Genomic DNA, 13,428 nt, shown 5'->3' with positions numbered 1-13,428 from the left:
GTTACATAAGCGCAAGTGCAGGGCTTATTTGCCACTGCAGAAAAGAAATACTAAAATTCTTTTGGTAAGCTTTCAACCAAGACCATAAACAAAACATGATCTTATGCCAAATTAGCTCTATGTCTAAGACCTTGCCATAAGAAATAATTCTGTTCCTATGCTGCCAAATATTACAGATAATTGAACTCCATGCTACACGAATGCTATACCAAACATTGAGATCCATATGCTCCAAAATTGATTTGCGTATGTACACGTGAACAACAAAAGTGATGAGGTTTCAACATGTACAGGACAAAGAGTGCATAATAAGTCACCTTTCTCTGCGTTATTGCTTCCTCCCTTTATCTGTTTAACTGGTGCTACGTTGTGATTTTGTCTCTTTAGAAAAAATTGTTTTCTAAAATCTATCGATCTACTAAGTCTTTCGTCTAACTTGGTTTTTGTGGAAAACTATTTTTCACATCTTTTATACATTAGACGATAGTTTTATTTGCGAAAAAGTTTTTGAAAAAATTTAAATCACAATTTAACTCTTTTTTTTTTTCTTTACACATGATTTTTGTTAAAATTAAAAATAGTAGAAGAAATAATTGGGTAAATAGATTTTAATTCAATTTGATTACATAATGATCCATGGAGAAGTTTTACTAAAATGACTAATTTTATGTACCCAAAAAAATGTTTTTAATTTCAATTTGTATTTTTTTTATCATGTTACTATTTTGTAATTAAGTGATAATATAAAAAAGTATTTATTCATTTACTTATTATTTACAATATATTTTTTAAAAAAAATTAATTAAAACCTAGACTTACAAAAAAGTGAAAAACATGAAACAAAACAAGTGTATGTTCTCTTCCTTCTTTCTTTCTTTCTCCCCAAAGTTGGGTGAAGCAGAGTCCAAGTGCAGGGAGGTGCAAGGCAAGTTTGCTTAATCCCACGCACCCGTTGAGGCTCCGCTTAGGTGAGCCATAAAAAAATCGCCCTTATCGTGCACCCTCAATTGGTTTTCATGAGAGTAAAGAACCTGCGAGAATGAGAAGGTAGAAACTTTCCGAGTCGCAGCGCGTCGATTCACAAAAATGGTTCAGGTTGAAAGCAACAGCAGCATGAGCCGCGTGGTGCTGGAGCCCCACGCGCAGTTCGACCTCACCGCCCACTCACGCGCCAGCTCCATTCGATCCCTCTCAATCTCCCACTCGAAACGACACCGTACGACTCTTCTCTACGTCGGAACTCACTCCGGAACCCTATTTTCCCTCTCCGCCGAGGACTCCAACGACAGCGACGACGCCGTTTTGCGCAAGCTCTCGTTCCTGAGAAGCGTTTCGGTCAGCGACGCCGCCGTCGAGTCCATCTCGGTAATCGAAGAGTTCCGGAAGCTTCTGTTGCTGTCCGATGGGACTCTGTTCTTGGTCGACTCCGAACTCTCGAATCGCGCCACGAAATTGAGTTTCCCGAAGGGGGTTTCGTTGGTCACTAGGAGAAGGCTCAGGAACAACGGTGGAGAATCCGAGGGTTTCGGTTCGGGTTTAGGTTCAGGTTCAGGTTCGGGTTCGGGTCTAGGATTGTTTCAGAAATTGAGAATGAACTCAATGAAGGAGGGTGAAGTGCAGAGTGAGACAGGTGGTGGTTGTGTTTTTGCAATTGTTGTTGGGAAGAGGCTGATTCTCGCGGAGCTTGTTTTGGGGAATAGGAATGGGAAAAGTGAGAGGGATGATGGTGGTGCGCTTGTGGTTTTGAAGGAGATTCAGTGTGTTGATGGGGTTGTTAGTGCCATGGTGTGGCTGAATGATTCTATTGTTGTTGGTACTGTGAATGGGTACAGTTTGATTTCATGTGTTACTGGGCAGAGTAGCGTGATCTTCTCATTGCCGGACGTGTCGTGGCCGCCGAGGTTGAAGCTCTTGCACAAGGAGTGGAGGGTGCTGTTGCTGGTGGACAATGTGGGGGTTATTGTTGATCCCCATGGGCAACCCGTGGGGGGGAGTCTGGTCTTCCGGCACGGGTTGGATTCCATGGGGGAGATTGATTCCTATGTGGTGGTTGTGAGTGATGGGAAGATTGGGTTGTATCATAAGAGGCATGGTTGTTGTGTTCAGGTGTTGCCCTTCGGCGGGGAAGGGGTTGGGCGATGCGTTGTTGCCAGCGAGGAAGATAAGGGTGGGAGGCTTGTTGCTGTTGCAACTGCTACCAAGGTATGTTCTAGTTTGAATCTGGTGATATTGTGATAATTTTTCAGAATATAGCTGTTGATTGATATATCATATACTTGTGAGGTGAGCTTGGATGGCTGGCCTTGTTAGGGTTCAACTCAATGGATAAATGCTTTATTAGGGTTGTGGATTATTGGATTGTTGAAGTAAACTGAATAGGGGCTAGTTCATCATAATGGCAGATTGTTCGTACATGGCCACACCCTGGCAAATAATGCTAAAGAAAAAGGAAAATTTAGGTTGTGTTTGAATAGGCATTTACACACCGTTTGTTGCACCTCAATATTTATATACTGAAGAAAAATGATGGGTTGGTGTTCAATATGGTTTGAAATGGAAATACGAACACCTTAAAACAGAATAGGTTTAGTTGGCTTTTGAGTGTTTCTGGCAATCTTCTCATGGCATCACTCGTGAAGTCCAATTATGGAAATGTATCAAATAACGTTTCTCTGATTTGGGAATTTGTTCTGAAACATAGCATGCTCAAAATTGTAAATAACTAGTGGAACTTATTTTAAGTTGTTTTAGAAAAGTCAAGAACGTATGGTATTCTTTCATTCTGGGTCCCTTTAATTTGAAAATGATATTGATGGAGTACTTAAATATCAGAACTGCTGAACAAAATTCAGAAGTAGGAAGCAAGGCTTTAGATTGTAGTCATGGTTGCAGTTGTGGTTTTGTTGTGATCCTTGACATTGCGGGAGATTGTGGGCAAATGCAGCTGATGTGGTTGCAATTGGTGTCACGGATTGTTTTTGAAAACCATGAGAGGAAGTAAAATACTAAAAGTATAATAGAATTTTTCAATCTTGTGGAGTTAAATGCGTAGTTCTTAGAGAACTATTTATTTGAAACCTAAATTTTTCACTCAAGTAGTTGGCCCAAGAGGGAAAATTCATATATATAATGCTAGTTGGAGAGAAATTTGTGATGCTATACATTCTGATGCTATAGTAACTTTTTGTAAAATATATATGTGTAGGATATGTACATAAAAATTCATAAAACATAATAAATATATAATTACAATTCTACAAATCCAAATTCAGAACAAAGTTCTTGGACATTACTAAAAACAAAATAAAAATTATAAATCATTGTTAGCATAAATCACTGCTTATTGCTTATTGCCTATGAACAAGAATAGTATCATCCATAAAGTGGACAGATTCCATTTTTGGTTAATCAAGAGCAGTGTTGTTAAATAGCCGCTATAGCACTATTGTATAGTGTACTTTCTTGGATCTGCAATTGCAATTCTGGCCGGTATTGCAGCCGTTATGAATCTTGTGGTTGCGGCATGCATCCGGCATCCTCTTGTCATCTATAGTGAGTCTCCAGCCCCAATTGAACTTTTGAGTTAATATTTTGCCAATTTTTATGTATTTTATTTTTATTTGCATATAACTTCATTTTTCATGCATATATAATTGATATATATCATATATGTCAACCGTAATTTGACTTCCATGCTATTCCAAAAAAAAATGAAAATTGTAAAACCTTATTTGTTGTGGTTTGGCTCAACTTTTGGTTCCTATTGTGAAAATTGAATCAAACCAAACTGATACACATTACTTTTGTTGGTTTTTCTTTTATATCCTATATATAATCCCATCATTCTAACATAAGTCAAGACTTCGTTTGATAATAATCATACGCGATTCCATGTGTTGGACATTTTTTAGTTGTGTTAAATTATGAGTTTATGACATTGACAACAATGTATGATTAATTGACTGTGAATGGTTTGTAATGTACTTTTTGAAAGAGGCTTGTAATGTAGTTATTCTTTTGTGTGGTTTTTTGTTGTTCTATTACTAATAGTTCTGTAAATGTCATTTTTAAATTGTAACTGTTGATCATGACTTAATTAATTATTAGATTTTACATCGTGTTAATTTATTTTGTTAGTTTAATTAAAAATAATTTTGATGATCATAGTCCTATCTCATTGAAGAATTTGTTATTATTTTTACATATTTTACTAGGTAGTGTGCTATCAGAAATTACCTTCTGTAGAACAAATAAAAGACCTTCTGAGGAAGAAGAACTATAAGGGAGCCATATCCTTGGTGGAGGAGCTAGAGTCAGAAGGTGAAATGTCAAAAGATTTGCTCTCGTTTGTTCATGCTCAAGTGGGATTCCTCTTGCTTTTTGACTTGCATTTTAAAGAAGCAGTGGACCACTTCTTGCTTTCTGAGACGATGCAACCTTCTGAAGTATTCCCATTTATAATGCGAGATCCAAATCGCTGGTCCTTACTGGTACATTGTGCATGTCTATCTTTTTATATTATTGCCTTGAGCTTTGTTTCAAAATTATGTTGCTGGTTTTTTTTAGTATATGGCCTTGGGGTAATCATAGTTGTCAATACCGGTGTAGCGGAGCAGAGCGGTCGACCCCAAAAGTGGGATAGCGGATAGCGGGATGACCGCTATTCTAATGTTTTTTTTATATATGTTAAATAATTAATAATATGTATATATATAAGTTCAAAAACAGAAAAATAACTGAAAACATAGTTACTTAAACAAAAGTTACAAAACATAAAGTAAAAAGTCAAGCAAATAAAGGGCTTAAAGCCTTAATCCCTCTTAAGCTAAATAATTAGGGACTTAAGAATATTTTTATTCTAATGAAAGAACTTAAGATTTTAATTTAATTTTAACAGGTCTTATTTTATCTCTCTAGCTGTGACTCCACACGCACCACAGAAGGATGAAATCTAGTTACTAGTAAATGACTTAACACCATATGCACATCTCATTAACTTATCACGTAATTATTACATATATTTAGATTTTTTTTCTAAATTATATTTTTAAATATTTCATCCATTAATCTGATGTCATTCATTATTTTAAATAGATACAAATTTTAAAATACTAAAAAAAATATACACATCAGGGGACGTGTACGGTAAGTCAATGAGTTGTGAATATTATTGTAACATCATAATTTAATATTAATAAAGTAAAAATAGGAACTAAAAAAAACTCTAAAGGACTAAAATCCTATTTCAGTGATATTCACTGTATAATGATTATGCGTTCCGTGGCCTCAAGGAACACAAACTCTCAACGACTCTCTCTCTGTTTTGTCCAATCCCCTGCCCTCACGCCTACCATTGCCATCTTCACTTCCCCAGTCCCTAAATCAGTTCAAGCAAGGAAACGGTGTCGCAGACTCGCTTGGGAAAGAAAGGTACGAACAGTGTCGCAGTCTCGCAGCACTCGTGGCGGCGCTCGCCGGTGTCACAGCGTTGCCGGGGTCGCAGCCTTGCAGGTGTGGAGAGCAGCAACGCGCTAGGGTTTTCAGAATTTCCACGGCTTCAGTGTAGCGGCGTGAAAATCCGGTCCAGATCCCGCGCTGCTCCGCCGCGATAGCGGCCGCTCCAACCGCGACGTTGAACCGCGCCGCTACGTCCATCCCCGTTGCGGATGGGGGCCGCGCTGCTCCACTCCGCCGCGATAGCGGCCGTGACGCCCACGATTGACAACATAGGGGGTAATCTGCCTGAAATAGAACTTTTGAAATGTGAAGAAATGGTCCATACTGGATGAGTATCAATTGATATATTTTTTGAGCCGTTCATCATGAGATGTAAATTTAGTAGAAGATTTATGTATTTATCTAGTTAGTATTTAATTTCTTGGTCGCATGCAATTTCTTCTCAATCAGATTTAGGCACAAATTCAACTAAAATAATAAATATACTATAGTAACAACTAATTTTTGTATTAGTTTTTGTGCTATATTGTGAAATGTGGTACTTGTCCTTAATACATATAAATTATTCAAATATTTAAAGGTTGTGCTGTATGAATGTGGTACAGATGTTCAAACTGGCTTTTGTAGGTTCCTAGGAATAGGTATTGGGGTTTGCATCCTCCACCGGCCCCTCTTGAAGATGTAATAGATGATGGCTTGATGACAATCCAAAGAGCTTCTTTCCTGAGGAAAGCAGGTGTAGAAACAATAGTAGATAATGATCTTTTTCTCAATCCAGCAAATAGAGCTGATTTGTTGGAGTCAGCAATCAAGAACATTAGCAGGTCTGAATTCAATTTTTGTTGTTATTCACGTATTTGTTTCTATTTTTGGATGGTGACTATATAATATATTCCTACTGACTTCTAATGTCATACAGATACTAATAAAAAGCTCCTATACCATGTACCAGGGACTATTGGGCTGATCATAAAGAAAAGTTTGTGTAGAGGAAGATAGGAATATACTTGAAATATTTTGGGTTTCAATACCATATCATAATAGCATTGTAAATTAATAATTTTCATGGAACCTTTCTTATATGTGTAGTTATTATGGCCTTTGACTTGTTTACTTAACCGCCTATGTTGATCAATATTGTTACAGGTATTTGGAGGCCTGTCGTGAAAAAGACCTAACGGAATCAGTCAGGGAGGGAGTTGACACACTACTAATGTATTTGTATAGAGCTCTAAATTCTGTTGAGGACATGGAGAAGCTGGCTTCTTCTATAAACTGGTGTGTTGTGGTATGTGCAGATTACTGTTATTGTGGTTTTGATATTGTAAATGAATAACTCAATAGATACGTGCAAATTAATATGTTTTTGTTTTACACAAGTCTCTGGATGTTATTGTTGAATTTATAGGGGAGAAATAGAGTTAGGATGGAATTGTTCAAGTGAAATTGATTGATTAAATGATTGTATTGTACGACTCTCAGATTATGCTGAACATTTGTATCTATAGGCTCCTAGTAGACTAAGTGGAGACTATTTTCCTAGGCAAATAGTGGATGCTAATTCCTATGAGAACTAAGCATTTAACATATTGTACATGAACTGCAAATTATTCTAACAGTTATGTATTTAGTTATTTGATTGAAGTAATTTCAATACATTTTTCATAATTAATACTGTAAAATAAATATGTCGTGAATTGAATTATACCCATTATTTCTATGTAGATTTGAGAAATTACTTTTTCCTTTTCCTGATATGATCATATTTGAAGCTCTGCAGAAAGAGAATAGCCTCAGCAGCAAAATAAACATGAAAAACCAAAACCTAACCTTCTTTGAATGTCAAGCACAAGCATATACAGGAAAATGAAAAAAATTCCCTTTTTTAAATCCATGCTGCTCCTTAAAGAAAACTTTGGTTGCATGACATAATGGTAATTACCTGGGGGTTGCCTGAAAAATGACCGTGTGAAATACATCTCTTTTTCAGGAGGAATTGGAGCAGATGTTAGAAGAGTCTGGGCACCTAAGGACACTTGCCTTCCTATGTGCAAGTAAAGGAATGAGCTCAAAAGCTGTGCATATTTGGCGCATCCTAGCTAGAAATTATTCATCCGGCCTCTGGAAAGACCCTTCTTTGGAGAATAATACACAGAATAGTGGGGGAAACCTTATTTCTGGCAGGGTAATTGCTGCAGCTGAAGCTTCAAAGATTCTTGAGGAATCATCTGACCAAGAATTGATTCTACAACATCTAGGATGGGTACGAGTGTTTAGAAGTTTGTTGTTAATGGAAGTAGAATGTTTCAACTTCATAATTTGATTAAATGATCATTATTCTTGTTTTGAATCTTTTCATTTCAGATTGCAGATATCAACCAAGTTCTTGCAGTCAATGTTTTAACTTCAGACAAACGAGAGATCGAGCTTTCTCCTGGTTGGCCTTGATTCTTTAAGCATTGTGTACTCATTATTTGGATAATTACTACTCTTCGGTACTTTTTATTGTGAAATGTAAATTTTGAATGTATTGCTAAATTTTGACTAGTTTGGACTACTTGGTTTAATGGATATTATCATACAATGCTAATGTACTCTGCCAAAGGGTTCTCAAATATCATAGGCATTGCTATGGTTTTTTTTTTGCTAAGATTATTTTATTATGAAACAATTCATGATGTTATTCATTTCGTACTGCAGATGAAGTTGTTACAACTATTGATCCGCAGAAGGCAGAAATTTTACAGAGGTATGTTGTGTTATCTATTGGCAGTATACTCCTTTCTCTCAAATCGATAATGTCTTAAGAATTTTATTAGGATATTTATGGTTATTGATTTGAAGGATTTGATTAAGATATTATTTCTTTATTTCATTTTCATTCCTTTTATGTTTTTGCTGACCATATAATAAATATAGCTGCTGATTTGTGTTACATTAGTTATACGACATTTATACTTACTGGAATATTACTATAGATAGTGCACTATTAAGTTATTAATGCATCACATCTCATGATTCTCATCATTGCATTATCATGGTAAAAATCATTCTGAGCCTGTTTGAATCCTTTCTCTCTCTAGAGTTTTAAAATCTGTTTTCTAAAACAATTTTAGACTACTCAAATCAATTTCTCATCCAAAATTTAAAGTACTTGGTTGTTGTTCCCATTGTAATATAAATTTATATTTTATTTTTTAATATTTTGACTTTTTAGTTTTCAATGGCTTCCTTGTTTTTAGGTATCTCCAGTGGTTGATTGAAGACCAGGACTGTAATGATACACAGTTGCATACTTTGTACGCCCTCTCACTTGCCAAATCAGCAATTGAAGCCTTTGAATCTGAAAATATTTCTGAGAATCTTGATAGTGGAAATATAGAGACAAGAAGTTTGGCTATGTTGAAGAACTCAATCTTTCAGATTCCTGTCAGGGAAAGATTACAGATATTTTTGCAATCCTCAGACTTGTATGATCCAGAAGAAGTTCTTGACTTGATTGAAGGATCAGAATTATGGTTAGAAAAGGTAACTTTAAGACTTTTGACCGTGCTATCTTAAGCTCTGTTTATCCAACATTGGCATATGTGTTACTAATGGCTCTTTGTGATCATAGACTTTTGGGAGGTGTGGTGATAAACTCCCATATGTTCAAAAGGATGTTTAGCATTCCTTACTTTTCCTTATATTAATTTGGCTTTACTCAACAGGCTATTCTGTATAGAAGACTGGGGCAGGAGACTTTGGTCCTCCAAATTTTGGCTTTGTAAGTGTCTAATTAGCTTCAAAGTTACACTAGCTTTCATAAAATTCACTCAAAACTATGCTAATACAAGTTAAACTCATGCATCAATGAGCAAATCATAAAGTCAAATCATTATGCTAAAACTTTAAACAATTCCAATAACTTCAAATTTCAATCTTGCATCTTTCAAACATAAATTAGCTTACTCATCATGCAAGCAGACTCTTAGAGAAGATAATACAGAAACTGTTGATCTAAATTGCACTGCTAACAATAGTCTCCTCAGTTTTAGATTGACAAAATGTTCAGGTATACACATTATGTTCATCGTAGAGTATCATAGTTGCACTATAAAGAAATGTTCATTAAAATTTACCTTACTATAATTTGATTTATTGAAAAACTTGTTTTTAATAGAGGTGAAAGATGTTTAATCCATATATTTGACTGTCCTCTTTAAGTGGGATAAGGTTTGGTTGTTGTAGACAAAAACAGAAAAGATGAACATGCATTACTTTTTTAGCAAATATTTATCCTTCTAGGTTGTAATAGCTTTCAGTTTCCAATAATTTGGGAAGAAAAATCCTTTAAAGTATTGGTAAGATATAAGCCTACCGTATTTTTTGCAGACTAATGTGATTGTCTCAAGATGGGATGTTTGCAATCAGCATGATTCCATTGGATATGTATTTTAGCAGACAATTGGATTTCCCATAGTTTTAGGATAGTGAAGTTTAATGTGAATAAAACATAAACCACATGCAGAAGAACCAATTGGCCTACAACGTGTTAAATCACATGCAAGGAGTTTTTTCTTTATTATTATTATTATTATTATTATGTTGGCTCCCAGGAAACTGGAAGACAGTGAAGCTGCTGAGCAATATTGTGCTGAGATAGGAAGAGCTGATGCATATATGCAGTTTGTCTCCTATTTACCCTTTCAATATTTTATTTATTTATGCTGAGGTGTTTTAAAAAGTTTGTTTTAAATGCTTTTACTTTTTGCTTATTGTCTTCAGGTTGCTTGAAATGTATTTGGATCCACAAGATGATAAGGATCCCATGTTTACTGCTGCTGTTCGCCTTCTGCATAATCATGGAGAATCATTAGATCCATTGCAAGTTTTAGAGGTATTTAACTCACTCTATATTACCATAATTTCTGAAGCAAATTGTTCACAACATCTATATTCAACTGCAAAAAGTACATATTTTGCAGTGTAGAGTGAAAGAAGGGATCTGTCGGCATGAAAATACGTATACAGATCCATCTGTCATATCAGCAAGTTTTATGTTGGCAAAATGATATGCACTTAAAGTGAAGATTATTAATACAAATAAATATTGCCCCTTATAAGACCATCAGGTCATAAACTTGTTCAGCCCCTTGGTAAGGATTGAAGGGTTGTATTTCCCCTCTCTCTTCGCTAAAGTTCTTGTCAAGGACAAACTATCCCAAAAACTTAACCTATTGTGTGAAGGCATATAAATGGTTTTGTATTAAATGTTCCTCCTCATGCAAGCCCTTTGGGTTTGATGTTTGAAGATTGAACAATGTACAAGTCCAACTCACATCATTTTGAAATTCAACATTATTTTAGAAAAGTAAGGGTTGCAACAATCAAACTCCTGAGCATTTGACATGGGGTCTTTAATACTAATGTCAATGACCTACTATCTAAACCTCAAATTTTTAGGAGATGGCTCATGAATAGTTCTATTTATTTTATATCAAACAATTATATTATAAGTTAGTCAATGGAGCTGCTGCATAAGCAAGCCACTCAGTAGGCATATTGAAAATACCAAGTTTTATAAACAAGAACGTAATTTATGGTGTGAATTTCTTTGATGTGATGTATATGATAAATGAATCAACTTCCTCGCGTTTCTTATCATCAAAAGATTAATATCACAAGTTAACCACTGCAAGAGAAAATTTGAAATGCTTGAGTATGCTAATTCATCAATATCAAACCCGAGTATAACTGTCAATGTTGGATGTAGATGTATGTTTTTGCAATTACAGGACTCTAACGACTTGCATATAGTTGCATCTCTCTCTCTCAACTATAGAGTTTATTCCACATAAATGTGGTTCTTAATTTTGGAATGTTACTCCCTAAAAGTTTTGACTTTATAATGCAGAAACTGTCTCCAGATATGCCACTTCAACTTGCTTCTGACACTTTACTAAGAATGTTCAGGGCCAGAGTTCATCATCATCGTCAAGGACAGGTACTTCCATGTTTTTTCCCTTGGATAGATTGTCCTAATCTCAGATCTTTTCTTTCCACGTGATAGAGAAAAAAGAATAAAACTTCACTCGGTGTAGTGGCTGCTGCGATCAAGAATAATCTTTAATCCTCAGTTATGAAAGTTCTCTCGAAGTGAGGTTGAGAGAATTCAGCAAGGTTTTGGCAACTACAACAATTTTTTAAATACTTCTGGAACAATGTATATGGCTTATTTTAATACGATCCTTTGGGTATAGTCCTTACAGTATTTCCAGTTTATATGGATGTTTGACCACCAAATTCATGGTTACTTCTGAAATCAAACTAATTTTTTTCAATAATTCCCATATTCAATCTTCCCAAGATTATTTTTTCTCTGTAGTCTGAAATTTTGAGGTTGATTGCTACTTTTTGTTGTCAACCAAGTATTATGGGCTTGTAATCTTAGCAACAAATTCTTTCAGATTGTGCATAATTTATCTCGTGCCGTAGACATTGATGCAAGATTGTCAAGATTGGAGGAGAGGTCAAGGAATGTACAAATTAATGATGAGAGCCTCTGTGACTCCTGTGATGCACGTCTTGGTACGAAGCTATTTGCAATGTATCCTGATGACACTGTTGTATGTTACAAGGTTAGTTGCTTGAGCTCTTTTTCTCAATTTGATGCCTCAAATAAAGCTTTTATCCCAACTTTCTACATGTAGTTGCTAAACTTATTTCTCCATTTCTTTATAGAACTTGTTTCTTAGCTTATCAATTTAATTCTTGATGTAATTTTATCAGTTCCATGTTTTCGGTCATTAATCTGTTTATGATGACAATCTAACAAGAAAATAATTTTTTAAATTCATTGTTTACTGTTTATGTATTGAAAGAAGAAAATCTTCCTTATCAATGCCTGTTTACATATTGTTTTCATTCAGTAACTCCCATCTATCAGTCTGTGTGATTGTGCACGTGTGCATGCATGCTAGGTTTTCACAAAATGGAATTGATTATTCTCTCCAATTATAGTGAATGAATCTAGGGACAATTCATTTTCCATTTTTTGTAACTATATTGATCAATATTTCTCGTTGAGTAAACACTTCTTTTTTTAGCACTACTTTGTGAATTGGATTTTCTCACCTATTCTTTTAATCCTTTGTAGTGTTACCGCCGTCAAGGTGAGTCAGTGTCTGTCTCAGGTCGCAATTTTAAGGAAGACATCCTAATTAAACCGGGTTGGCTCGTGAGTCGTTGATCTCGAACCTACGATGTTGTTACGTAGATATTGCTTGGTTGAATCCCAGAAGTTGCCATTCCCTGTACCAAATCCGAATTCATTCAAAATTGGGAAAAGGAAATGCGTCAATGATCACTCGGTTTACATAGTTAACTTAAAGGTTTTAAGTCAACGTCAGGTTTGACACAATGGAGAAGCAACTAGGCAGTTGCTTTGGCATTTTTGTCTTGAAATGTGTTTTTTTTCGTTCAACGTGGTCTAAACACTTTGCCAAACACAGCCTAAGTATCAGCTTCTAACCCCCACACTGAAAGAGTAAATAATTATTGCCCGTTGAGTGTACTCTACTGTAAATGTCTGCTGAGTTCTCCATACCCCCCCCCCCCCCCCCCCACCCTTTCGCAATTTGCTTTGTATATTTGATAATGTACAATGTAAATTTTTGCACATAATAACGAGCTCATTCTTCCGTTGTAGTTCAGTAAATTTTCTGCTATATTTGATAATGTACTGCCATTTGGCCGTTAAAATATTGGAACTCGTTTGCAGCATCCAATATTTAGGAGAGTGATAGCTGAAGTATTTTAAAAGTAATGACTGCAGATACTATCTACTTTTTCTGTGGTCAACTGCAGTTTACGTAGATAGATTGCACTTGGAAGTGCGTTAAAAAAACTGCTTAAAAACTGTTCTTTAAGTAAATAAATGTTTTTATTCAACATTCTGACTAGGGGATAATGGTATACGTAACTTTCCAT

At 35.5% G+C, this 13,428-nt stretch overlaps 1 protein-coding gene across 1 annotated transcript; it reads left to right on the top strand.

The window, feature by feature from the left end:
- The first annotated feature begins 853 nt into the window (after positions 1 to 853).
- Positions 854 to 13,168, top strand: LOC114406453 (vacuolar sorting protein 3-like). The gene is made up of 14 exons (XM_028369159.1): positions 854 to 2,202; positions 4,215 to 4,490; positions 6,085 to 6,281; positions 6,604 to 6,745; positions 7,448 to 7,720; positions 7,822 to 7,894; positions 8,158 to 8,206; positions 8,700 to 8,985; positions 9,168 to 9,223; positions 10,056 to 10,124; positions 10,225 to 10,336; positions 11,354 to 11,443; positions 11,907 to 12,077; positions 12,596 to 13,168. Exons 1-14 carry the CDS (start codon positions 1,087 to 1,089, stop codon positions 12,686 to 12,688), a joined length of 3,003 nt encoding a protein of 1,000 aa, XP_028224960.1. The 5' UTR covers positions 854 to 1,086; the 3' UTR covers positions 12,689 to 13,168.
- The last annotated feature ends 260 nt before the right edge of the window (positions 13,169 to 13,428 follow it).

This window comes from Glycine soja, chromosome 3 (assembly GCF_004193775.1).
Source record: "Glycine soja cultivar W05 chromosome 3, ASM419377v2, whole genome shotgun sequence".
NCBI lineage: Eukaryota > Viridiplantae > Streptophyta > Magnoliopsida > Fabales > Fabaceae > Glycine > Glycine soja.
Note: the sequence above shows the minus strand (reverse complement) of the source record. Positions and strands in the feature narration are given on the sequence as shown.

Bases quoted from the DNA above. Each gene is read 5' to 3' on its own strand.
- LOC114406453 (XM_028369159.1), top strand. From the start codon at position 1,087: ATGGTTCAGGTTGAAAGCAACAGCAGCATGAGCCGCGTGGTGCTGGAG. The intron at 4,491-6,084 runs GTACATTGTGCA...TGGCTTTTGTAG, and splicing joins CAAATCGCTGGTCCTTACTG to GTTCCTAGGAATAGGTATTG. The intron at 7,721-7,821 runs GTACGAGTGTTT...TTTTCATTTCAG, and splicing joins TTCTACAACATCTAGGATGG to ATTGCAGATATCAACCAAGT.